Source organism: the organism of the source record quoted next, unplaced genomic scaffold (assembly GCF_019419815.1).
Source record: "Pyrus x bretschneideri cultivar Hongxiangsu unplaced genomic scaffold, Pyrus_bretschneideri_v1 Contig41, whole genome shotgun sequence".
In the NCBI taxonomy this organism is placed as follows: domain Eukaryota; kingdom Viridiplantae; phylum Streptophyta; class Magnoliopsida; order Rosales; family Rosaceae; genus Pyrus; species Pyrus x bretschneideri.
In genome coordinates this window covers 1,478,988-1,502,904 of record NW_025999735.1, presented here as the reverse complement: position 1 = coordinate 1,502,904, position 23,917 = coordinate 1,478,988, and the positions used below count along the sequence as shown (strand labels likewise).

At 35.9% G+C, this 23,917-nt stretch overlaps 4 protein-coding genes across 6 annotated transcripts; all 4 read left to right on the top strand.

Annotated features, from left to right (window-relative positions):
- Positions 1–280: 280 nt before the first annotated feature.
- LOC103959435 (plasmodesmata-located protein 7-like) lies at positions 281–2,381 on the top strand. Its single transcript, XM_009371779.3, has 3 exons — positions 281–1,231; positions 1,670–1,783; positions 1,967–2,381. The coding sequence occupies exons 1-3, from the start codon at positions 499–501 to the stop codon at positions 1,972–1,974; spliced, it is 855 nt and encodes a 284-aa protein (XP_009370054.2). The 5' UTR covers positions 281–498; the 3' UTR covers positions 1,975–2,381.
- A 3,099-nt stretch (positions 2,382–5,480) lies between these two features.
- Positions 5,481–6,559, top strand: LOC103959434 (15.7 kDa heat shock protein, peroxisomal-like). The gene is made up of 2 exons (XM_009371778.2): positions 5,481–5,786; positions 6,148–6,559. The coding sequence occupies exons 1-2, from the start codon at positions 5,531–5,533 to the stop codon at positions 6,441–6,443; spliced, it is 552 nt and encodes a 183-aa protein (XP_009370053.2). The 5' UTR covers positions 5,481–5,530; the 3' UTR covers positions 6,444–6,559.
- Positions 6,560–11,502: 4,943 nt separating this feature from the next.
- LOC103959433 (probable inactive receptor kinase At1g48480) lies at positions 11,503–14,704 on the top strand. Its single transcript, XM_009371777.3, has 2 exons — positions 11,503–12,985; positions 13,722–14,704. The coding sequence occupies exons 1-2, from the start codon at positions 11,731–11,733 to the stop codon at positions 14,321–14,323; spliced, it is 1,857 nt and encodes a 618-aa protein (XP_009370052.2). The 5' UTR covers positions 11,503–11,730; the 3' UTR covers positions 14,324–14,704.
- A 1,833-nt stretch (positions 14,705–16,537) lies between these two features.
- LOC103959432 (ADP-ribosylation factor-like protein 8c) lies at positions 16,538–22,217 on the top strand. 3 transcript variants are annotated; one of them, XM_048566511.1, is made up of 7 exons: positions 16,538–16,782; positions 17,955–18,659; positions 20,615–20,696; positions 20,783–20,815; positions 20,946–21,067; positions 21,617–21,778; positions 21,882–22,217. In XM_048566511.1, exons 3-7 carry the CDS (start codon positions 20,634–20,636, stop codon positions 21,997–21,999), a joined length of 498 nt encoding a protein of 165 aa, XP_048422468.1. In that variant the 5' UTR covers positions 16,538–16,782; positions 17,955–18,659; positions 20,615–20,633; the 3' UTR covers positions 22,000–22,217. The 3 variants fall into 3 exon arrangements, with proteins under 3 accessions (XP_048422468.1, XP_009370050.2, XP_048422467.1); XM_009371775.3 differs by lacking the exon at positions 17,955–18,659; XM_048566510.1 differs by lacking the exon at positions 16,538–16,782 and having other exon boundaries at positions 17,886–18,659.
- The last annotated feature ends 1,700 nt before the right edge of the window (positions 22,218–23,917 follow it).

The following is a 23,917-nucleotide window of genomic DNA, read 5'->3' as shown; positions in this document are numbered from 1 at the left end:
AAAGGTTTCTTTTTCTTGAAGTAACTAAGCTGTCCTCTCCCTGTAAAGTAAGACGAGAGTGCAACTAATACTATGGTGCGATGGCCACCGTTGTGTTTGTGTGTTCACACGCAAAAGGTCTATCAATAATTCATAGTAAAGCGCCAAACTATGAATCTATGACGTCCCTCTGGAAAATTCAACAAAGGAAAAAGCGCAATCCTTTTTGTGTCTTAAGGTCGTAATCCATAAACTGAATATACCGCTAGACTAAATATGGATAACATATATATGTTTGATGTCTTGTATTACAATAATTTTGAAAAAGATAAAGCTGTATTTTTTTGTATAAGAAGAGGTACAACTTTTGTAGTAGCCTTTTGTTTTTTGTTCTTTTTTAGAGAAACTCCTAGAAAACAAGGAGATAGCAGCAATTTATTAGTCCCTTATTAAGTGATTTACGATCCGACGTTAGTGTTAGCTTGACACTGGTAAAGAAGTGCCAACTCTCTCTCTCTAATGGCAAATACAACTATTCTCTCCCTCTTCACATTCATTGTTTCTCTGTCATGTCTCTACATTCCATCATGTTCCTCCTCCACAGACGACTTCGTCTTCGTCGGCTGCACGCAGGAAAAGTACGCATCCAACTCGCCCTACGAGTCCAATCTCAACTCACTCCTCACCTCCCTGGTCAACTCAGCCACCTATTCCTCCTACAACAACTACACCATCATGGGCTCAAGCACACAAGACGTAGTTTACGGGCTCTACCAATGCCGCGGCGACCTCGCCATGCCCGACTGTGCCACCTGCGTCGCGCGTGCAGTGAGCCAAGTTGGACACTTCTGCCCCTACAATTCCGGTGGCGCTCTTCAGCTACAAGGATGCTACATCAAGTATGACAACACTACCTTTTTGGGTGTGGAGGATAAGACTGTGGTGCTGAAGAAATGTGGGCCGTCGATTGGGTATGATGCTGATGGAGTGAGCCGTAGAGATTCAGTGTTGGCTGCCTTGGTGGGGTCTAGCGGACTATACCGGGTGGGTGGTTCAGGGGAGGTACAAGGTTTGGCTCAATGCGTTGGCGATTTAAGCTTGGCGGAGTGTCAGGATTGCATATCGGAGGCAATTGGACGGGTGAAAAGTGAATGTGGTGGCGCAGTTTCTGGTGATATGTTCTTGACCAAGTGCTACGCTAAGTACTCATCAACTGGTGGATCTGATGTTTACACCAAGGTCCATCATCATGGTAAGTTAGACTTGAAATTTTACCATCACGTTATTTTGCAAATGAATTTGATAAATTTAGCATTTTTATTCTTTTAGTGGCATAGGGAATAATAATTTGAATGCATATTTATTTTTGAGTTTTGTTCATGAATTTTATCCGTTTACTAAAATACGGGATTGAGAATTAATTCGTTCTCAACTTTTTCACTTGTTTACTAACACATGTGGAATCGGAAAAGTGTAAGTTTCTTCTTGAAATTCATTATCAAATATATGAAATTCAGGGATCAGATCAACTTGCATCCGATTCAGTTTCTTTAGTTATTTTTATTCCTAAGTTCTTTGATCCTTCTCCTATTTATATTAAGTAAACATGTTTTTGATCGACTAAGTTTCTATAGAATTCATTATTTTGTGGATTTACTCTTTCTTTTCTAAATTCAACAATGAATGGCAGATAAATCCATCAATGATGGTGAGAAGACATTTGCTGTGATAATTGGATTATTGGCTGGAGTTGCTCTACTCATTGTTTTTGTTACTTTCATGAGAAGGATTTCTGGGGGCAATGGTACGTAGAATCTTCACTTGATTGTCTTTCTTATACCTTAATTTCACTTTTTTTATAAAAAAAAAATTATTTCATGGTTCATATTTATTATTAATCTTCATTAGCTTTAGAACCAGAAAAGTAGATACCGTATATGCAGGGATATATCTTAACAAAATTTTCTGGCTGTTACTTTCTGTGCAGGTAAATAAATAATGAGCAGCAAAGTAATCGGTTTCGCAAGTGATCTTGCTTTTGGTTATCTTTTCTCTTCATTATGTCTACTTCCTCCCTCTCTTTATGCTTTAATTTCTTTGATTTAATTACTTTATGTTCTCTCCAAAAGTAGAGAGTTCATAGAAAATATGATGGAAATATGTACGACGGGTGCTTACCTAAAATCAAAGTTAAATGGAGAGTGAGAAAAAAAAAAAAGCTAAAGATTCCAATCTCCTCTCCACTTAACAAAAGTGTGTTGTCTAATATGAAAAAAAAGAAAGAGGCATATTCTTTTGTAAAAGGGCAGATGATCTTTTCTTTTTGTGATTTCTTGTTCTGTATGTAATTGTTTTGTGCTTTCTGAAATGTCCCCTTATATATAATTCATTTTTGTATGGTTTCTTAGTGATGAAGTATTGCTATAATTTAAACAACTTTGCTATCAAGTCAAAGTTAACAAAAAATCTAGTTGTTCAAATTCTTTTCGATGACTGCATATATCTTCTGGTGTCGGCATGTGGCTAGAGCTAGACTAGTTGTTTCTTAGTGTTTCTCTTCTCTTCTTCCTCCATATTACCGAAAAAGTTAACAAGAAAAAGGAAGAAAAATTTCACCTTTTTCACCCCTCACTCCTTCGTCAAAGTAAAGTACTTAAAGTTAAGTACTCAATATGCGCAATCACATTCAAATAATTAAACTCACATATGTGTGTGCTCATGAGAATTCTAACTCAGGACCTCTAAACTTGCCTTGTGCTTATTCGAATAAAAATGTTTTTAATAAGACATTAGCAATGCATCAATGCCTATAAAAGCTACTCATCATCCTTTTTAACAACTCAAAGAGTATGAATAGGATTTCACATTATGTTTGAATTGAATCATTATACGCAGAAAGAACAATGTTGGATGTAATAAATGTTGCATCCAATATGCATTTGAACCTAACAAAGGTCCAGATTATGAAACTTGTGCAGAAACCCCTGCTAAGATCAACAATTAAGGGAGAGTTGTGTACACCAAGGTCCAGATTATGAAAGCCCTTAACTTAGAAGCCCCATCAAGAAAATTTTAATGCAGTAACAACGGTTGAAATTGTTCAGGAAGCAAATCCAAAATTTGAACCGAACCTCGTCCACGTAGTTTCGCACAGACGTGTTCCTGCAGGACAAAACCCGCTTCACAGTTAACTTGATGGTATTACCAATCTGCTTTCACTTGATGGTAGATCAGATATTCACCATACAAAATAAAAGACTCTAGTTTTGATTTGCTGTAAGATTTGTTTTCGCAAAAGGCAACAAGGAGAAATAAAATTGCCCTCTTGATAGGAGAACGGTAGCTGTATTGTTAGTTTTCCCTTTTGCATTCTTCAAGACCAAAATGCATTATATCAATCTAGTAAAGTTGGTATCTTATTGCTATCTACCTATTCTCGCATTTTCTGCATTTAAGATCTATAAAAAGGTTTTTTTTTTTTTTTTTAATTTTCAGTTGTCTTTTGCTTAATTTCATTTGATTTTTTTTTTTTTTTTTTTTTTTTTTTTTTTTTTTTTTTGTAATGTTTAAGATGTCCATCAACTGTGAAAAATGCGATTACGAAGCAAAGAACAATAAAGACTTAACCAAACATATCCGACTGAAACGCGTACAAGTAGATACTAGACTCCTATGGGTGCTATCCTGAGAAGACTTTTGATCTCAAAAGTTCATGGAAGGACGCCCACAAAAAACAATATGAAGGCCTATTTTTTTCTTATGAGATGTTATAACTTATCCTACATAAAACAAGAGAAGCAAAGCACAAATTGTGCTACTACTTATCTTGTTTTGTATAGTACAAGTTATAACAACTTGTAAAAAAAAAAAAAAAAATTGACATCATATTCTTCTATGTGAGTAACCTATCTGTGCGATAAACCTTGAGATCAAAAGTTTTCCTGTAGAGGTAACATCTTTAATTGTCACCCTTCTTTTACATTTAGAAAAGTCTTCTTGATTCATGGCTTGATAATCGCACTTGTCGCAATTGAGAGAGATGCAAACATTGAGAAGGAAAAAAAGAAGAAACAAGGCAAAAACTTGGGAAGTATGGATGTTCTCAATCTCACAGTAAATACTAAAAACTACATAGCTTATATAGATGTTTTTCATTCCCTCGCAGCGTAGCCATAAAAAGTGTGTGATGCTTCAAAGTTCACGTGTTTTCATTTTTCATGAAAAAAGTGTGTTTTGGTTTCAGGTAGGTTTGTGTGTTTTTGTTCTCATTTCTTTGATCTACTCCTTTTTGTCCTAGCATTGGCCTGGGGTTAGATGTGTTATTCATCTTTCATAAACATGCCAACAGACCAACACAAAACTGCAACATGGAACAAAGCCCAAAAGGGAAGAAGGTTAATATATTTTCATTTACGAACATTATGAAAACAAATGACTAACATTTAGATGATGTGCTGCCCTATGCACCCAAGTCGGAACCTCATTTTCGCACTTTATGTGAGTTTAAAATAGAATATTGCTTGTATATATTTCTATATATAAAAAAAAATGATTACTCATCCTTAGTTTTGATATCAAGAGTGGAGAATAAATGAATGTGCTTTTAGTATTTTGATCTGGACATTTCATGTCAAATGCAAGGGTGAGTTACCATTAGAGGTGTAAGTTGGAATTGTGTTTTTGATTTTGACTCCAAAATTTCTGAACCCGAAAAAATTTCCAGTCTCGAAGTTGGATTGGAAATTCGAATGCATTTAGATATTTTGATCAATCTTAAATTTTCCGATGTGTTCCGAACTTAGTTGGATAAAAAAAATTCAAATTATTCCAATATTAATATTCCATTTTTTAAATTTATTTTGTGATCAACTTTTGTATTTGATTGCTAGTTTTTTTGTACATTTTATTCATCATACACGTATACATTAAAAAGATCGGCATAATAATATACCTCAAAAGTAAATGGATATATACATAAGCACATACCAAAAATTAAGAAAGAACAATAGATTTGATTTACGAAAAAGTTCGAGAATATTCAAATACTTGTAAAATATATGAATTTCATAATTATGTTTGGAAATTTCTGAGATTACTTCCTAAAGTTTCAGATCTAAAAATTGTGTTCCACTTTGATCCAATTCCGAAATTATAAAATGAAAATTGGAAATGTTTCTGATCTAATATCTCTGAAAATACCTCTCATAGCCATGAATCTTAGGTCACCAAGTAACCAAGACAACGTGGCTCGTTATTTAAATACACAACACTCTACAATACATATGCATAGTATCACATAGGGTTACTTTTATTAGAACCAGTGTCAACAAATGTGTTAATTTTATGTGACTAAATACACGCAATTTGCAAAGTATGACATGTTTTATTACTCAAGACCCAATTCAATAGCCCAATACCCAAAAACGACAGAGACCTTGGTAATCAAATTGATCCAACGGCTGCTATAGACGCACTGGAATGTTGTAGAAGTATCATGGAAACTGAAACGGATAAGAACTAGGTTTTGAGTAGAAGCTTCTGGGTTCTGCGGATGTCCAATACCAGTACTAACCCCATCAATATCATCAACGTCGAGCTTATAGTTGCTTCAAAATTGTTCACAGCAAACACAAAAAAGGAAGACCAGAGAAAAGAAACAAAAACAATGGCAGCTGATAGCATATTTGGGTACCCGTTCAGGCGCCTACTCTGGAGCCCTCCGGTTTTCCGTGAATGGTCAGGATCACCGGCCCTCATGGACTGGCTTGAATCCCCTAATGCCCACATATTCAAGATCAATGTTCCAGGTTTAATTATTTTTCTCTTTGTTCTCCTTAAATGAGTTTTATAAGTTAATCTCGTTTTATTCATCTCTGCTTCTAAATTTTGTTATTTGGAATTAAAACTTATGTGTATGATATGGATTCTTTGCTCCCATTAGGTTTCTAATGAAACTTAATTACATCTAATATGTCACTGTAACATCTTATGTCAATAACACTCAGAAATGTTGAAATACATGCCATCGCTTTGTTGTTCAAATGTCACGGGTTGAGAAAATTTAGGACCACATGTCCAATTTTGCTTTTAGGAATGAACCATTTATTTTCACTAGGAAAGTGGATCCAACAAGTCACAGTTTGTGACAGAGATTTTGTGGCAAAACAGGTTTTAGAAAAGAGGACATAAAAGTGCAGATGGAAGAAGGGAACATTTTGCAGATAAAAGGGGAAGGCGGGAAAGAAGGAGAGGAGGCTCGTGCAGCAAAAGACACTGTTTGGCACGTCGCGGAGAGGGGGACGGGAAAAGGAGACTTTTCTCGGGAAATCGAATTGCCGGAAAATGTGAAAGTCGATCAGATAAAAGCTCAGGTTGAGAATGGTGTTCTCACGATTGTTGTCCCAAAAGATTCGACCCCCAAACCATCCAGAGTGCGAAACATCAATATCACTAGCAAGCTCTAAGCATATGCATATGCATATGCATGTTATGTCATATGGTTCAAAAATAATGCTTTGAATGTGTAATGTATTGTGCTACAACATGTAACAATGAGTATGATATGTGCGGTCGTTAGTAATTAATTTGCCCCTTTTTTAGTTTTTTATACAAGCGATATTTGAAGAGGGAATACAAGAGCTCGTTTCAACCAAGTTCAAACACAAGGCAACCAAGTGAAGCAAATTGCTTTCAAAAGCAGTGGGCTACAGCAATAGCCTATCCCATCTCCCTTGGCTGTTGCAGTTGAAGAATCGTAACTTACAGAAGTCAAATACTTGGAAACTGATTTCTCTCCAACCAAGATCAATAAAAGATCTCTTTATCGACTTTTGGGGGAAAAACTAAAACATTTAAAAATTAAATCAAATCAACTTTTGGGGGAAAGGAGGGATGTTAATTGATCTGAATCGCTTTCCTAATTCTCCTATTAAAGTTTTCTGATATTTATTTTAACATACTCAAAGTCGAACTAAATCACTGAAGAATCAGGATAATTTTGGCTACTAAGGTCAAAGATAAGTTGACTTGGTATATTGTAAAACAATAAAAAAGAAATCAGCAGGTTTATAAAGAAAATTATTTCCATATCCGAATATATTTTTTGTGACTTCAATTAAATTCCTAATTGTCAATAGCATATATATTTATTAGGAAAAAAAATAGCGTAATTTAAAGAGAAGCCTCGGTAACATTCAAGGCCTATGGAGTCATACAATAAAACATTTTTAGCTTGTTGAAGAATACAACCATTCCAAATATCAAAATTCTCCCAATGATGGTCAATAAAAGTAATGGCATCTGCAATATAATTAGCTTATCTAAAGATGTGATTTCATTCCACCGAGTCGAAAACACCAGCTAACCATTTGATGTTCTCAACGATAGATACATTTCTTTAGGGGACAACACATTTTCCCGAGACGGCCTCAACGACAATCTTCAAGTCACCCTCTACAATGGCAAAGTTCAAAGCGCCTCGACGAGCCATTGCTTCTGCGGCGGTGACAGTGTTCTAGCCATGGTGGCAGGATCCCGTAGCAGAAGGATTCCCTTAGGATTTCTGATGATGAAGCCCCGAGCAGCAGAGTGCCCATCCACCGATCCATCAAAGTTGAGCTTGAAAAAACCCGCAGCAGGAGCCTTCTACTTAATAGGTTATCCAGTGATTTTTTGTAGCTTTCTCTTCGGCAACAATGGCTGCCACAATAAGAACGGGAAGAATGAGGTTTAGCCTGTCTAAGCACGGAACTGTTTCGATCATTCTACATTTACCAGCAAAAAGAAGGATCTTGCTAAGATCAGAAGCTCATCTTTATCAATGTAAGAAACATTGTTTAACCAAACATTGATGTTACCAATAGAAGAAGGCGGAGAGATATTGCTGCATAATTTCCGAACTTCCTAAGCATGAGTGCAATAAACAAAGCGATGTAATTGGTCTTCATCAGCATTTCTACACAAGGCACAAATAATTTGCCCATTAGAATTGTGCTTACCAAGTCTTAATATTTGTGGAAAGTCTCTCTCTTACAACCAACTAAAATATTTAATGTTACGTGGAATATTGAGTTTCCACACATTATTTAGCGAAGTTTTAAAAGCGACACTACAATGATCATTATTTTGGTTTCAAGTGGCTGATTTAACCGAAAAAGTTCCATTTGGAAAGGGTTCCCAAATGAAATCATCGTCCATATCATTTAACGGTAAAGGAATTTCAAGAATTTTATCTGCAACATCGCTAGGGACTAACTGAAGTATTAACCCCTTGATCCGAGTTTTATCCAATATTACATCACAAACTTTAAGATTCAAATTCAAAGAGTCTCTTACTTGATCTTGAATAAATTGGATAGAGGGCAAGAAAAACTCAATTATGAGACCAAAACAAAATGTTTCGACCATTTCCTACTATCCATCTCATCCCCTTTTGAATTATAGGCTTAGCAACTAAAACACCTTTCCAAGCAGCAAAATGACTTCATTTATATTTAGCACTCCAAAAAGTTTCATTCCTTGAGTATTTTGCTTTCACTATTTTGACCCACCAATTTTCTTTGTAAGTAATGATTTTCCAGGCAAGTTTAGCTATAAATCAAGATTAAAATTCTCAGCCCTTCTGATCCCGAGGCCCCTAAAGACTTGGAAGACAAGTATCATTCTAAGCCACAAGGGAAAAATTCGACTTGTTGTTCCAAAGGAACTTCCTGCTCTCTCTGTTAATAGCTTGTGTTAGTTTTGGGGGCATTTGAAGCAGGCCATAGTGTGATTTAGCATTCCAGCTAGACTTGATTTAATGAAGGTAAGTCTACCGGCTCTAGAAAGAGTGTTGACTTTTCAACCAGCTAATTTCTATTGAAATGCATTTGGTTTTATTATTATTTTTTTAATGAAAACATGACATATATTAAATAGTATGACCACAGTTACACTCAATTCTAATATAATCAAATAAGTAGGCTTTTTTAGCTACCATAGGTAACGCTCTATTCCAAACGTGGAGCTCAATATTGAAAATCAGCACTAGTAATCGCGTTAACCACAAAGTTTGCTTCTCTATAAACATGAGATCAAGAAATGGTACCCTAACTATCATGATAATCTACTGTTTTCTATTGGAACTGTTTTCTTTGTTTAAAAGATAACTTCCATTCGTCATATAAGTATAAGTGGGAGTAAGATTCTCTTTTCTGCTAATTTTTCTCTCATTTCATCTCCTCCTATTTGAACTGTTACAATTAAACTACGTCAAATTGTGTTGAATTCTTTATAGAGAACTAAAGACAAAATAAAAAAAATGTGAGAGAATGGAATAGAAAGGAGTAGGGGAGAAAATTCTCGTCTAAGCACCAAGGTAAGACATAGTATAAATCATTCGCCAAAAGAAAAAAGAAAAAAGAAAAAAAAAAAAAAAAAAAATATATATATATATATATATATATATAAGTAAGAACTGGTTGTCCTCGAAGGAAGGGGATCCTTTCTAGATTTTTTCCACAAAGTTCACTCATCCGGACTATTTAAATTTGGTCCAATAGTTATAAATAAGGATATTTTTAAAAATTATAATAATTTTAATCGTTAAATCAACATTTAATGATCCGAATGAATGAATTTGATGAAAAAAATTTGAAGAAGATCCCTTTCCATCCTCAAACGACTACAAACCTTTTCATCCTTGGTAGTACTAATAGGCATGTGACACCTGTCTTGGGGTTGGTTGGCCTCTTGGGGTTTTATTTGTTTAAGTTTATTTTGGGATATTTTTATTATTTCTATATATTGACCAGTGATAATAGTATCATAATTAAAAAGTTTCTCATCATTGCAGATTTGATTAGCTCAACGTCCCAAAAATCCCATTTCCTATAGGCTTTTTTAGCCACCATAGGTAACGCTTTATTCCAAACGTGGAGCTCAATTTTGAAAATCAGCACTACTAAAAGTGTTTATAACAAAGTTTGCTTTTCTATAAATAGGAGATCAAGAAATGCTACTTTAACTATCATGGTAATCTACTGTTTTTTAGTGGAATTATTTTCTTTGTTTAAAAGATAACTTTCATTCATCATATAAGAGAGGATTGTATAAGTGAGAGTAAGATTTTTTTCTTTGCTAATTTCTTTCTCATTTCTTTTTTTCTATTTGAACCGTTACAATTAAATTACGTTAATTTGTGTTGAATTATTTATAAAGAACTAAAGAAAAAATATAAAATACGAGAGAAGTCAATAGGAAGGAACAGGGAGAAATTCCGCACTAGGATAAGACATGGTATGAATCATTCACCAAAAGAAAAAAAAATATATATATATAAGTATGTACCGGTTGTCCTCTACAAACCTTTTCATCCTTGGTAATACTAATAGGCATGTGACACCTGTCTTGGTTGGTTGGCCTCTTATGAGGTTTTATTTGTTTAATTTTATCTTGGGATATTTTTATTATTTTTATATATTGACCAAGTGAGTAGAGTATCATAATTAAAATGTTCCTCATCATTGCAGATTTGATTAGCTCAACTTCCCAAAAATCCCATTTCCTATATATAGTATTTCCGCTTATTTTTATTTTTCACATGCTTTTGATTAAATTTTTAATTTTGATTTTTTTTAATTTATTTAATTCAACGTTAAAAAATTAAGATAGATGTTTGATAAATACAAAATGTATGTGAATAGCACAACCTCTATATATTTCCATTAAATGAGCATTATTAAGGAAGTAAACCCATAATCTTTTTACAAACAAAAACGATTACAAATTAAGAAAAAATGCAATCAATTTGAGAAGCTCAAGGTGAAAATATCAATTATTTCTTATACAATTTTTTTTAGCTAAATGATTTTTTTTTAAAAACTAGTTTAAACACATCATTTTCTCCATATCCCATACTTATATTTGACAACTAAATTGAAAAAGTAATATACAAAAACATACTGATTACGCAAACGGAGAAAAAAGAAGGGTAGAAATCATTTTTTATTTTTATTTTTATCCTTTTTACCATAAAAAACATTTTGACCTATCTTAATACAATCCCTAATTCCCCGTATGCAATTTCTTCTTGAGAAAGGTAAGCCCAAATCATGACATAATATGCTACCAAATTTAGACCCACCAATTAACACACAACCAAAAACTATATAATAAAACCACTTCTACATTTTAAATACCTTTACACCGTCCTAATGTCAGTGGGCCCCATTCCGAAGCTTCTTTTGATTTGATTGGTTCTTAATCCTTCTAAAACCTTCAAATTTCGAGAGATTTTTCAATATGATCGGCACACGAGGTGGTACATCATGTGTTATTATACGAATTATGGGATATATGTGTTAAAAAGTTAATAACTTGAAAAATAAAAATTTTCACTATTACATAAAAACATGTAATATACTACCTGTGTTCCCGTCATAATAAAAAATTTCAAATAAATTTCAACCATTTCCCACACATTCCTTTATTATGTTTCAAAAAAGTCAGTGGCATTTTAAATGCCATTTCTGGAATTCCGGTGCTTTTAATACAACGCAACCACCTCATCGTCCTCTCAAGTTCTCAACCTTCTCCCTCCATCCTTCAATTTTTTCTCGTTTTTTCTCACTTTCTATCACTTTCTCACCAGCCAAACAGACAGTCACCACAGAACCAAATTCGAATTCAAATAAAAAATCGGATAAAACTCATTTCGTGAAGCGCCTCGAAGAACAAAACCCACCTTTGTTTTTCGCCATTAGAGTTGAAAAAATGAAGCCCCCGAAGCTGATTGTGTTACTGTTATGTTGCCTTGGTGTTCTCATGGTTGCAAATTCTGATCTGGCTTCCGACAGAGATGCCTTGCTGGCGCTCAGAACAGCCGTGGGAGGCCGTACAATGGGCTGGAACTTGACGGAGACCAACCCCTGTTCGTGGCTCGGCGTCAAATGCGAGTCGGACCGGGTCACCGAATTGCGGCTTCCAGGTTGGGCACTGGTTGGGCAGCTTCCTTTGGGTCTCGGAAACTTAACCCAGCTTTTGACCCTCTCTCTGCGCGTAAACGCGCTCTCCGGTCCGCTACCGAACGACCTTGTCAACCTAGTCAACCTCAAAAATCTCTACTTGCAAGGTAATTCATTTTCCGGTCCAATTCCTGAGTTTTTGTTCAAACTGAAAAGCCTTATGAGATTGAACCTTGAGAAAAATAAGTTCTCCGGCGAAATCTCGTCGGCGTTTAATAATTTGACGAGTTTGGTAAGTCTGCATTTGGAGGAGAATCAGCTTACTGGGTCAATTCCTGAGCTGGGTTTACCGTCTCTTGGACATTTCAACGTTTCCTTTAATCAGTTGAACGGGTCGGTTCCTTCGAAGCTTTCGGATTGGCCCGAAAACGCGTTCGAGGGGAATTTGCTTTGTGGGAAGCCGTTGAAGGCCTGCAATGGGACTGAGAATGCTGGGAAGAAGAATAAGTTGGCTGGTGGGGCAATTGCAGGGATTGTGATTGGTAGTATTATTGGGTTCTTGGCGATAGTTGCCATTGTGATATTTTTGTGCCGACGAAAGAAAAATGGGGAAAAAGGTACAAACTTTGCTGTGCCGGGGAAGCCTCAGGAGGCTGAAACCTCCCGTGGAAAGGTGGTGCTGGATAGGAGTTCGAGTACTGATTATTCATCTGCATCAAAAGGGAGTGTGAAGAGTGGTGGTGGGAATAAGAGTTTAGTGTTCTTCGGGCATGTGGTGAAGGTGTTTGATTTGGAGGATTTATTGAGGGCATCAGCTGAGGTACTTGGAAAGGGGACATTTGGAACTACGTACAAGGCAACTTTGGAAATGGGGGTGTCAGTGGCAGTGAAGAGGTTGAAGGAAGTGGCTGTATCAGAGAAGGAATTCAGGGAGAAGATTGAAGAGATTGGAAGAATGGATCATTCAAATTTGGTCCCACTCAGGGCTTACTACTACAGCAGGGATGAGAAGCTTTTTGTGTATGATTACATGCCTATGGGAAGCTTATCTGCTCTTTTGCACGGTGAGCATTTCATGCTAGGGTTTCATTCGTTGCATTATATAATGCAGCTATTGTCTGAGTTGGTGTTTTCGCGTTTCTTTTTCTTGAAATGGTTTTCTGTTGGTATATTATGTTTATCGTTTTTTTTCTTAACTGTGTTTCTCCATTGGATGGTTTTTTTGGTACATTTTCTATGTCAACTGCATCGTCTTTTTGTTGCCCCAAACATGCATGTCTAAAATGAACTCTTCAATTAGTAATTATAGACTAGTGTTGTGGAAGCCTTTTGTTTATCACGGCTTGCTATACATTTATATACCAAACAGACAAATCAATACGTATTTAAAAGACAAGGAATAAATAATAAAATCATACTGAATCCCGTCCGAGAACAACTAGGATTGTGAGCCATCGCAGCTATTTCTTTTACATCAAAGAAGCAAAATGCGAGTTCCTAAGAAAGTATTAAGCAATATAGGCATAGGAAGGATGTCATTACTTGATTACTGGTCTCTTGTATTGGCTAGGAGAGTGGCATTTGGTCCAAATGCTAGCAGCACTTGCATAAACCAGGTGCAAAAAAATGCTGTAAGCTTCTGAGCTTTGGCGTCTCTGACCATGTCTGTATCTTTTATTTTTGAATTTAGTATTCTTTCACAATAAATCACATTGTATGAGTCAATGATTAAGTTTTTATTTGTTCTCTTTGTTAACCATCTTTCTGTTAACAGTTCATTTCTTTATCTTTTCACTGCAGGAACCAGAGGTTCCGGAAGGACTCCATTGAATTGGGAAACAAGGTCTGGTATTGCTGTAGGAGCTGCTCGTGCAATTACATACTTACATTCTCATGGTCCCACTACCTCCCATGGAAACATTAAATCTTCAAACATCCTTCTCACTAGATCCTATGAAGCCTGTGTTTCTGATTTTTGCCTTGCTCATCTTGCAAGCCCAACATCTACTCCGAACCGCATTTCTGGTTATCGTGCCCCAGAACTCACAGATACTAGCAAAGTAACCCAAAAGGCAGATGTTTATAGCTTTGGCGTATTGCTTTTGGAGATACTTACAGGAAAGTCTCCAACCCAAATTATCATGAACGAGGAAGGAGTAGACCTTCCAAGATGGGTTCACTCAGTGGTTCGAGAGGAGTGGACTGCTGAGGTGTTTGACTTCGAGCTTCTTAGGTACCAGAATGTTGAGGAGGAGATGGTTCAGCTTTTACAGATTGCACTCGAATGTACTGTTCAGTACCCTGATAGCCGCCCTTCAATGGGTGAGGTGACTAGCCGAATCGATGAGCTTTACAGTTCTAGTTTAAAGCACGAGCAAGATGCGAATCCTGATATCTCATGACGTGGACGATGGCTTTCTCAGCAGGATTTATCAACTGACACGCGCATATCACCGTGAGTACTGAACAAAGATCAGCATTCTTTCCTGCATTGCCCTTCTGGTCAGGCATAATTTGTTTAATCTTGAGTTTATTTTGAGCAAATCTTACAGCCGGGATCATGTCTCTTTATCGTTTTCACCTTCATATTTATTTTATCAGTAGCAATCTTCTTTACCCCCTGTATATTACTGTTTATGCTGTATGTGGAGGGGGATGTCTGTAATGCTGTTATTTGCAAATCTGAGTTTGCCTTGTAGTGTAGTGCTCTCATCACTTCTGTTCCTCTTAGCCCTGAGCTCGATGCAAATTTTATTGACTGAAAAATGCTTCATTTGCTTTTATTTGTCTTTAATCTCAGCTAAATCAAGCACTCTCTCTTTGCTTGGAGAATAATCTTATTAGATGGTTTTGAGTACTTTTGGTGGTTTGAGGGTTCTCTTCTTCTCTGGGATCCCATGGTTGTGTTAATTATACTAGAGTAAGTATTCAGGCGGTTCAAAAGCATATATAATTAGTTATTGAGGAAATTGTAGTAATGATCCTTTAATTTTAACTTAATTGGAACAATGGTTCCTCAACTAAAAATTCATGACCATTAGTTCCTTAACTCATCAAAACTTGTAAGTATGGTCATTTTCGTCAATTCTGTTACAACTTCTGTTAAAATGAGTCACGTGCCACTTACGTGAGGCTGCATCAAGGGGCAAATATATGAAAAACCAAATTAGAAAAACTGTAGCAATGGTCCCTCAACATTAATTCACATGGAGCAATGATCTTTCAACTTTAACCTAATCAGAGCAATGATCTCTCAACTTTAACTCAATCATAGTTTTGTCATTCTAACATGACTCATTTTGATTGAATTCTGATGTGGTTAACGAAAATGATCATGTCTACACGTTTTGATGAGTTAAGCGATCGCTGATCAGGAATTTTTAATTAAGAGATCATTGCTTTAATTAAGTTAAAATTGATGGACCATTTTTACAAATTTATCATACAATTAGACAGCTGACGATGATAGGTGCATGTTTTTAAAAATTTCCTCAACTAAAAATACATTAATATATTTGCATTAACGGGTGGCAGGAAACAAATTAGTATGGAAGACAACCTTCACGAAATCTTTCGTGACGAGAATTACCTCGGATTCGGGAAGGGAGACCAAGATTGATCCTGACTTCTTTGGATGAGATGTAGTCCATGATGGAACATAATTTAAAGTATTTATGATGAAGATGAAGATGAAGATGTAGACTATGGGCATTACTATCCCATCAGGTTACCGCGCCACCGTTTCATCTTTAACACGAAATGAGTGTTCAATGCCCATCCTTATCTATCGTGTGTGACTTTGCGTGCATTTATAAAAGAGAAAATATAAAATTTAATTGCAAATTTTAATTTTTTTAGTTGTTTTAATTTTTTGAAAATTTTATTAAGATGTTATGACTTGAGCCACCTCGGTTTAATTGAGTTTGATTTACATTTCAATATCTAATATATATTTTAAATAATTTCAACTGTATTTAAATCTAATATTTATTTTATTTTTTCAAATCAAAACGTACCCATGCAAACAAATGTGACAGTGAAAATTGAAAATGAAAATGTATCAATGTCAAAGGAAAACATACCAACTCCGAATGTACCGTACTAACATAGAATTGAAACGTACCCAATTATGAAACTAAATTAAAAATGAATATTTCATCATTTTGGAATAATTTAAGAATATGTTTGATCTATAGAAAATGCACTAGATAATATTGTTTTCTAGTAAATAAGTTTGGAACAACTTTTAATTAAAGGGAACTTTAACGAAAAGCTTCTTGTACAGTTCATTTTAACGAAAACCCATATTTTTGCACTAAAAGGTCAATCCTGTTACTATTTACTTTACCCTTTATTTTGTCGTTAGTGTTAAAACTCAAAGTTTTCAAATCATTTTTATTAGTTTTCCTTTAATTAAATTGATGATACTTTTTTTTTTTTTCAATTATGAGGATAAATTATATAATTTTGAATTAACCAAAAAACTATTGGACGTTGATTGGTATAAAAATGTTAAATCAAAAACTTCAAAATAAATATTTAATCTAGAAAATTCAAAACTCAAGTCTCTGGATAAATGATGGGGTGATAGAATTATGCAAAGAACCAGTTGAGAACTTGAGAGACGAAGAGGGAGGGTTAAAAAAAAAAAAAAAAAAAAACAGGGGAACAGCGGTCGGTCATCCCAAAAGGGAAGCTAAAAAACAGACAGAGATTGATAAAAAGAAAGGGATCAGCAGTGGGCCCAAGTTTCCTCCTTGTTGGTTTCCTCTGCTGCCCTTTTCCTCCTCTTATCTCACCAAAACCTCATTTGTTTTCGAAAAATGGGTTTACTGGATTCCTTCCTCAATTGGCTCCGCAGGTAACCCCTTCTTCTTCTTCTTCTTCTTCTTCTTCTTCTTCTTTTGTGTTGCTTGTTTCGTTAATTTGTTTGTTGAGTTTTTGGATTTGTTTGTATTGGAATGTGTGTTCTAGTTCACTGATTTATGTGATCAACTTTGTATTTTCAAGATTTGAGGTTCAAAAAGTTGGTTAATTTGAGAACTTCATATGTTTTGCCAAGTTGCTAACAATCAATAAATAGTAAAATCGAAACCCGAAAGTGATTGCTTCATTGGGGGCTTTTTGGTTGAATCTGTGTATTGCACTGAGCTATGTTCAATTTCAGTATGCTTTCATTTCACTCTCAAATTAGGTTGCTTTTTGGCTTTGTGAATCCTATGGTTCAAGCACTGAGTAGTTAAATAATGAGAATTAAGACGATTTTCTTACGGTGTAATTTGCTGCTGAAAAGATATATGGACCCAGAAAAGTTTAGGAATTTGATCTGCCAAAATTGCAACTTTGTGGCTGTTTTTCTGATTGAGGCTATCTTCATTGTTAAAACCATACTGGCAACACCTGAAAAGGTGAATTTCAATCTCCCGAGACTAAAATCCATGCGATTGCAAAAAGATATTATTGGTGGGAGAGATATCGTGTTGATACCGTTATAGTTTTCATTTTACTCCTCCCTCCCTAAATTTCCAAGGGGAAAAGAACATGGTTCAATATATGTTTGAAGTAGCTTTATTGTTACTGGAAGCTAAAGAAACCCTTATCGGAGCCTTCTGCAGCGTACCTACAGAACCAAAAGACCAATTATGCTCTTTTTTAAGATAAGCAAACTGTTATCTTAAGATAAGCAAACTGTTGTCTGTGCGCCAGTATGAATTTTGAAGTTTTAATTGCATTACTTCATAAAGATTGGAAACATGCAGTTATCTGTTTTAGGGAATTAAGTTGAGAGAAAAAAATCTCTTCCACTCTTTATGTTTGTCAATGGATTTTGCTCCTTTGCTTTATGAGTTAGGTACTTCATCATATGTCATTAAGTTCCACTACTATGGGTAGATTTCTGAGCTTCACGAGGTTAGACAATCACTAAGTCTAATCTACTTCTCATTTCTTTTCATATCCGTAATGGGATGCAAAACAATGATAGGGAACGCTAATTTATTCAAAACACCAAGTTTGAAAGTAAAATTATAGCAGATAAATGTTACAATCCTGGAGTTGGGGGCCAGGGTCAAGGCCAAGGCCAAGTCATGATGGCTGTTCTGCCCATGTGAAAGCAAGGCTGGACACCGCCAAGTGAAGCAACGTATAAGTGGGAATTCAAGTTTCTAGGAGGGGCAGCACACATGCATTGCTCTGAGAAGTGCCAGCAAGCTGTGGCATAGCATAAACGCAGGGTCCAAAGAGCAGGACCAATTTGAAAGGAATGTGTGGCAGATTGCAGTGGCATTTCAGTGTACAGCATGCTGCTGTATGAAGGGGTTGCAGCCTCATGTGGAAGGCAAGACCATGGATGGAGAAGGAAGCACATGATTGTGCGGTTGCTTCAGGTGCTTGCTATGTTAGTGTGGCATGGCATGGGCAGCTAGGCAGCAGTATTCAAGCCATTGCAAGGAGGCAGTTCAGTAGCAGACAAGGCATGGGCTGGGCATGTATTGGGTGTCACTTGGGCATGTACCATGCACAGCAATGTGCTTAGGGTGCGTAGCTTGCGTTTGGAAGGCTGCAATCCTGCAAAACCTGCCCTGGGTGAAGGCTACACAATGCGGTGGTGCTGGCTGCAAATGGGGACATATTTACATAGTGGTTCTTAAGAGGTGGCTACCTTATTTCGAGGACCGATCATGTGGATGATTGTTGCAGGAAGTAACTTCCATGAGATGCTGGCCAATCTCCAACAAGGTTGGTGCCAGCAACACCCTAGCTACTGGGGATGTCAATTGCAAGCCTTCTTGTTGAATTCTAATTGGTCCAGCTAACTCGGGCAGTTGGGGGTAGCAACTACATGAATTTTGGAGTCCTAAACCCCTTTTGGGGGGGAGGCTGCATGGCTAAAAAAAATCAGTCTCATTTGTGTTCTTTAGGTTGCTGTTTCATTCATTCTTTACCACAGTAAGGGAGCATTAGAGTGGCCAACTAGGGAGGCGTCCTACTGCCACCAAAGAGGTAAAAAGTCATAGAAAAAAATTAGCATATTAAGCAAGACAAGAGCAGTTCCCTCATTGGTTAGACACTTCAATGTAGTGCCTTGAGTCATATGTTCTTGAGGAACTCCTTTGAAATACTTATATGTAGTTTTCACAGTTTTGGTATCGAATTTTCTACACTTAAATGGGGTACGCATTGCATATATATACATATATATATATATATATATATATATTTATATATATACAGGTCTTAGGTCAGGGACAAATTTGAATCAACTTGTGGGTAAATGAATGAGATGTATAGTGAGAACTGAGGGCCCTCAGTAGAGCATGATCATGAGCACAGAGAAGACCCTACAGTTCTCTTAAAAACAGCTGAGCACTAAACTATTGGATTCGATATCGAAGTTCTAATGCACAATAAGGAAAAGAAAAGACAAAAAGAAGTATATAATCTTAACATGCAAGTTCAAAAGTTCGTACGAAAACTTTGGAACTTGTAATTCATGTTATCTTAAAATCTTTTTTAAATCAAATCCATAGAATGCTAAAACAAGCAAGTTTCAGAAGGAAACTTAAAATTTTAAAATTCCCAATTTATCAGAATCCTGACACAAATAAAAGAATGCTCATCTGATCCAGATTAGTATGAAAACTTTCTTTTTGGTTTCATTTTCTAAACTATTCGAATGGATTTGAAACTGAAAATCTTAGCTAACAATTCCGGGCTTGTTTTGTCAAGATATGGAGCAATTTGGACTGATCTTTCTCTCTAATGTTGTTTCGTGATATCGAACACTCGAGTTTGTATACTTCTGTTCTAGGAAGAGGTAGTAGCTGTTGTCAAGTAGTGTTTAGTGAAATAAGTCGTCCTTGAAACATGAGCAAAGTACGAATAGTTAACCAAATGGGAAGTCCCTAGAATTCCTAGATGATGACTTTGAAGCAGACTGATCTAAGTTCCATCTCTTTAGCTCGAACCTATTGATCCATATGTCTAAACTATCTTTGTCCCTTAAGTCTTTAGTTCCTTCTAAACCATCCCAACTGCTCGTCTGAAAACGTCTATAATTTCTGTACAGTCTCTAGCGACAGAGACTTATCTCTTTTCTTAGCTGAACATCATCTATATTACAAATACATAGTACAAGGATACAATGGTCTCTACCTTGGAGTCATGGACTTGTTTTACAATTGAACTTCCTTGCAGGAAAAATGTTAAATGTGTAGTAATACTTTTGGATATGATATGGATGCATTCATGCTAGTAGAAGCTGGATATTCTACCTTTCATGCCTTGTTCAAGTGTATCCAAGCTTTACACAGACTTGAGTGTAGTTCTGTTATTGTCAGTGTTAGCTATCACTTGATTGTTTGACCAAAGTTGCTGACATTACTGATTATCAGGTCATGTGTATGCATGCACGTTCAGTTTTTTAATCCATTTGCACATTGCGATTCTTTGGTTGAAGCATGTAATTTTTCTGTAACCTACTTCGAATACTTGCATGATTGAACATTTAATAGCTGTAACGTGTGAGAACTATTGGCTTCTATACTTTCACATTTTCTTAAATTGTTTGCAGTGAGTCTTATTGGGGTTCGCCTTTCTGTTATTACGAAACTGTTTCAAATTGAAAGGTTCCTGGATTTATCCGTTATCAGTTTGCTAACTTTGTGTCATCTGACTGTGTGCGTACGTGTCAGCTTATTTTTTAAACAGGAAATGGAACTTTCACTAGTAGGGCTTCAGAATGCAGGAAAGACATCTCTTTTGAATGCCATTGCTGTGAGTGAATGCAAGTGTTCCACGTCCTTTATAGCATGTATAATTTCTTTCCCTTCACATTAATGGTTCTATATTTTCTTTACCAGACAGGGGGCTACAGTGAGGACATGATTCCAACTGTAAGCATATCTCTTTAACAAACTATGGAATTAAGCTGACATTTTATATGATCAAATAAATAAATAAGCGTATAACATGAAAGTACATACTTCTAGTACTTATGAGGAATATTCATTCTATGAAAACTAGGTCGGATTCAACATGCGAAAAGTAACCAAGGGAAATGTGACAATCAAGGTTTGGGACCTTGGAGGTCAAAGAAGGTTCCGCACAATGTGGGAGCGTTACTGTCGTGGCGTCTCTGTAATTGTGTAAGTCCTTCAGTCATTTACTATCTCCTGGTTTTTCTCGTTTTAGTATCACATCTCTTTTTTTGCCATCAATTGTTTTTAAGATGTTTCCGGCTTTTCAGGAACCAGCAAATACCTGCCACTGTGCAGGAACATTATATTTTGTTCCTGGAACTTAATCCTGAATCGAAATTGGATTCTTTCTGCTTTTGAAACATTTTATTCTTCTAAGAACCGTTACAGTTGACCTGGCAATCATATTATTTGAAAACGAAGATACTTCTCACTTCTATTCTTACATCTGGTATTATACAAAGTAGGCTATCTGTCACTCATTATTGTTCTCTTCAGCGACGTTAATTAATTTTTTTTCAACAATATTTGTTTCTTTTGAGATAACAATGTATGGTTCATCAGACAGCCCAGCTACTTCAAGACTTGTCATGTTAGTTTTAGTCTTTTCCGTACACTTAATAGTTATTTCATTTAGATGTTGGTATTCGTTCTCACACGTGACTGTAAGCCGAGGTTCCCTTTAAAAAATTTCTTTCATGATGGATGTTGTCACAGCTACGTAGTTGATGCTGCTGACAGAGACAATATTCCAATAGCTCGAAGTGAGCTGCACGACCTCTTAATGAAACCTTCCTTAAATGGGATTCCGTTACTTGTTCTTGGCAACAAAATCGACAAGTCTGAGGCTCTTTCCAAACAAGCATTGGTTGATCAACTGTGAGTACAGAATATTCTAGAAGTTTATACTTCACTCACCATTTCTCTTTTTTGCTGATATCTACTCCTAGAAATGTTGATGCTTTACATTGGGTGTTTTCAGAGGCCTTGATTCAATTACGGATAAAGAAGTGTGCTGCTATATGATCTCATGCAAGGACTCCATAAATATAGATGTTGTCATTGATTGGCTTATCAAACACTCCAAAACAGCAAAATGATCGATGCATGGCCCTTGCTTGGTGTTTGATCAAACATATTCCGAGTCGCAAATCAGGCGCTGAAAAGACGAGTTGATGAAAACAACCGTTTTGAGACTCTGTAACTATAGTAGGTAGCTATTCTCCAAATAGAGATCTGTACAATACTTCTGTAGTTGCGAAGTGTGATGCTTTGGTTATATTTCCCTTGTTCCTATGAAATTATTTCAATTTTCAAATGAAGGCTCCCAAATCTGAAGCACCTTTTTGGAACCAATTCTTACTAAGAATGCAAGCAAATTGTAAAGATCCACTTGAAGTGCTACAAGAAGCACATAACTAATGCATCTTACAGAAAGCACTTCATATGCTTTTTGAAACTCAAAATATTTTCTCTAAAAAAATTTTCAGTCATTTCGCAAGTGTGTTTCCAAACGAGTGCTTAATATTTTTCTATTATCACTCGTATTCTTACAGGCTTTGGGCCAGCCACATTGGTTGTACAACTTGTATTTCCTCTAAATTGAATTGATCCATCTACATCCTTAATCTTAGCATGAACAGTGTAACGAGAGGTTATTGGGTGGAGGGGTAATATACTATTTCTCCCTTAAAGCCAACTTGTAATATGCAATCTGCATGCCAAGAGGATCCTCTCCGGATCCTTTGGTGAAGATCCTAGAGATCTGTGAATTGTGTCTGTTCATCGTACATTATGCAGTCAGTTTTTATCAAGTACCGTTTGTATTTAATTTTAAATAAAAATATTTAAAATGATTTATAACCTTACAATGTACAATAAACAGATACGATTCACAGATCTCTGAAATCCTCGCAAAGAGGATCCGGATTCATCTGCATGGATAGATAAAATCATAAAGGACGCGACTTAATTGACTTGCATGCCGTTTGGGAGTTGATAACAAAATAAAGGACATGCATTGGGAAGTTTCCTTCACGACATTTTGATTTATCCAATCTGACAAATGTTGACTTACATTAGTTGCACTAAATGAGGTGAGTGAACATGCTATAATTAGAGGTGGCAAATTAATTCATTGAGTTGTTAATGAGTACCTGTTAAGAACCGGTTGATTTGATATCATCATAATATAGAGACGAGTTTTGGTAGTGATGATGATGATGTAAGGTAAAATCAAACTAAATGGATTTTAACGAGTATCCATTAACAATATAATGAGTTGATTTGCCACCTCTAATTATAAAAGATCTAATGAGTCATTGATATGCCTTTTGTCGACCACAAATAAGCCTTTTAGTTGTCTCAATTTTTGCAACTAACTGCTAAAGTTTTAAAGAGATGAGTCAAATGGTACAACACTTACCAGGTGTGGTGTTTTATCCCAATTAACTAACACTAAAAATAAAGATACTAAAATACATTAAACTAGGACAATTCAGAATCGTTTACAAAACAAATCGAGTCCAAATCCACCAAAAATGGACCCAGCTCGACTCGCGTTCACCCCTAGAAGTGACTACATTTGAGTGGGCAAGTGCAAATAGATTCATGATAATAGAGTCACGATTTTGATAGGCAGAACCAATTTTTATTGTCCGTCCATTTTTTATAAGAAAAAACCTTGCACACCACAAGTACATCATCTAACATTTTTATGAACTTACATGCGCATATCATGATTAGCTAGTGAGCCAAAAAACTAATTTTCTGATTTCTGATTATCTCATCTCTATCAAAATCAATGAATAAGGTTTGACGACCTCAGAATTATAGAAGAAAACAATTTTAACCGATGATCGAGTCCTAATGAGTGCTCTTGCTCACCTAATCCGCTTATGTTTATTATTCCTCATTCAGAAGTGGAACAAATGGGCTTTTCAGGGTTAAATCGAAATCACCAAACTAATTGGCAAGTGGCAAGCCCAAGTGAAATCGAAATTTCGGGGAAATCAAGTA

Coding starts and splice junctions, on each gene's coding strand:
- LOC103959435 (XM_009371779.3), top strand. CDS start 499: ATGGCAAATACAACTATTCTCTCCCTCTTCACATTCATTGTTTCTCTG. Junction 1,232..1,669: donor CACCAAGGTCCATCATCATG/GTAAGTTAGACT, acceptor AATGAATGGCAG/ATAAATCCATCAATGATGGT.
- LOC103959434 (XM_009371778.2), top strand. CDS start 5,531: ATGTCCAATACCAGTACTAACCCCATCAATATCATCAACGTCGAGCTT. Junction 5,787..6,147: donor ATTCAAGATCAATGTTCCAG/GTTTAATTATTT, acceptor GTGGCAAAACAG/GTTTTAGAAAAGAGGACATA.
- LOC103959433 (XM_009371777.3), top strand. CDS start 11,731: ATGAAGCCCCCGAAGCTGATTGTGTTACTGTTATGTTGCCTTGGTGTT. Junction 12,986..13,721: donor CTTATCTGCTCTTTTGCACG/GTGAGCATTTCA, acceptor TTTTCACTGCAG/GAACCAGAGGTTCCGGAAGG.
- LOC103959432 (XM_009371775.3), top strand. CDS start 16,745: ATGGGTTTACTGGATTCCTTCCTCAATTGGCTCCGCAG. Junction 16,783..20,614: donor TTCCTCAATTGGCTCCGCAG/GTAACCCCTTCT, acceptor CGTACGTGTCAG/CTTATTTTTTAAACAGGAAA. Junction 21,779..21,881: donor CAAGCATTGGTTGATCAACT/GTGAGTACAGAA, acceptor GGGTGTTTTCAG/AGGCCTTGATTCAATTACGG.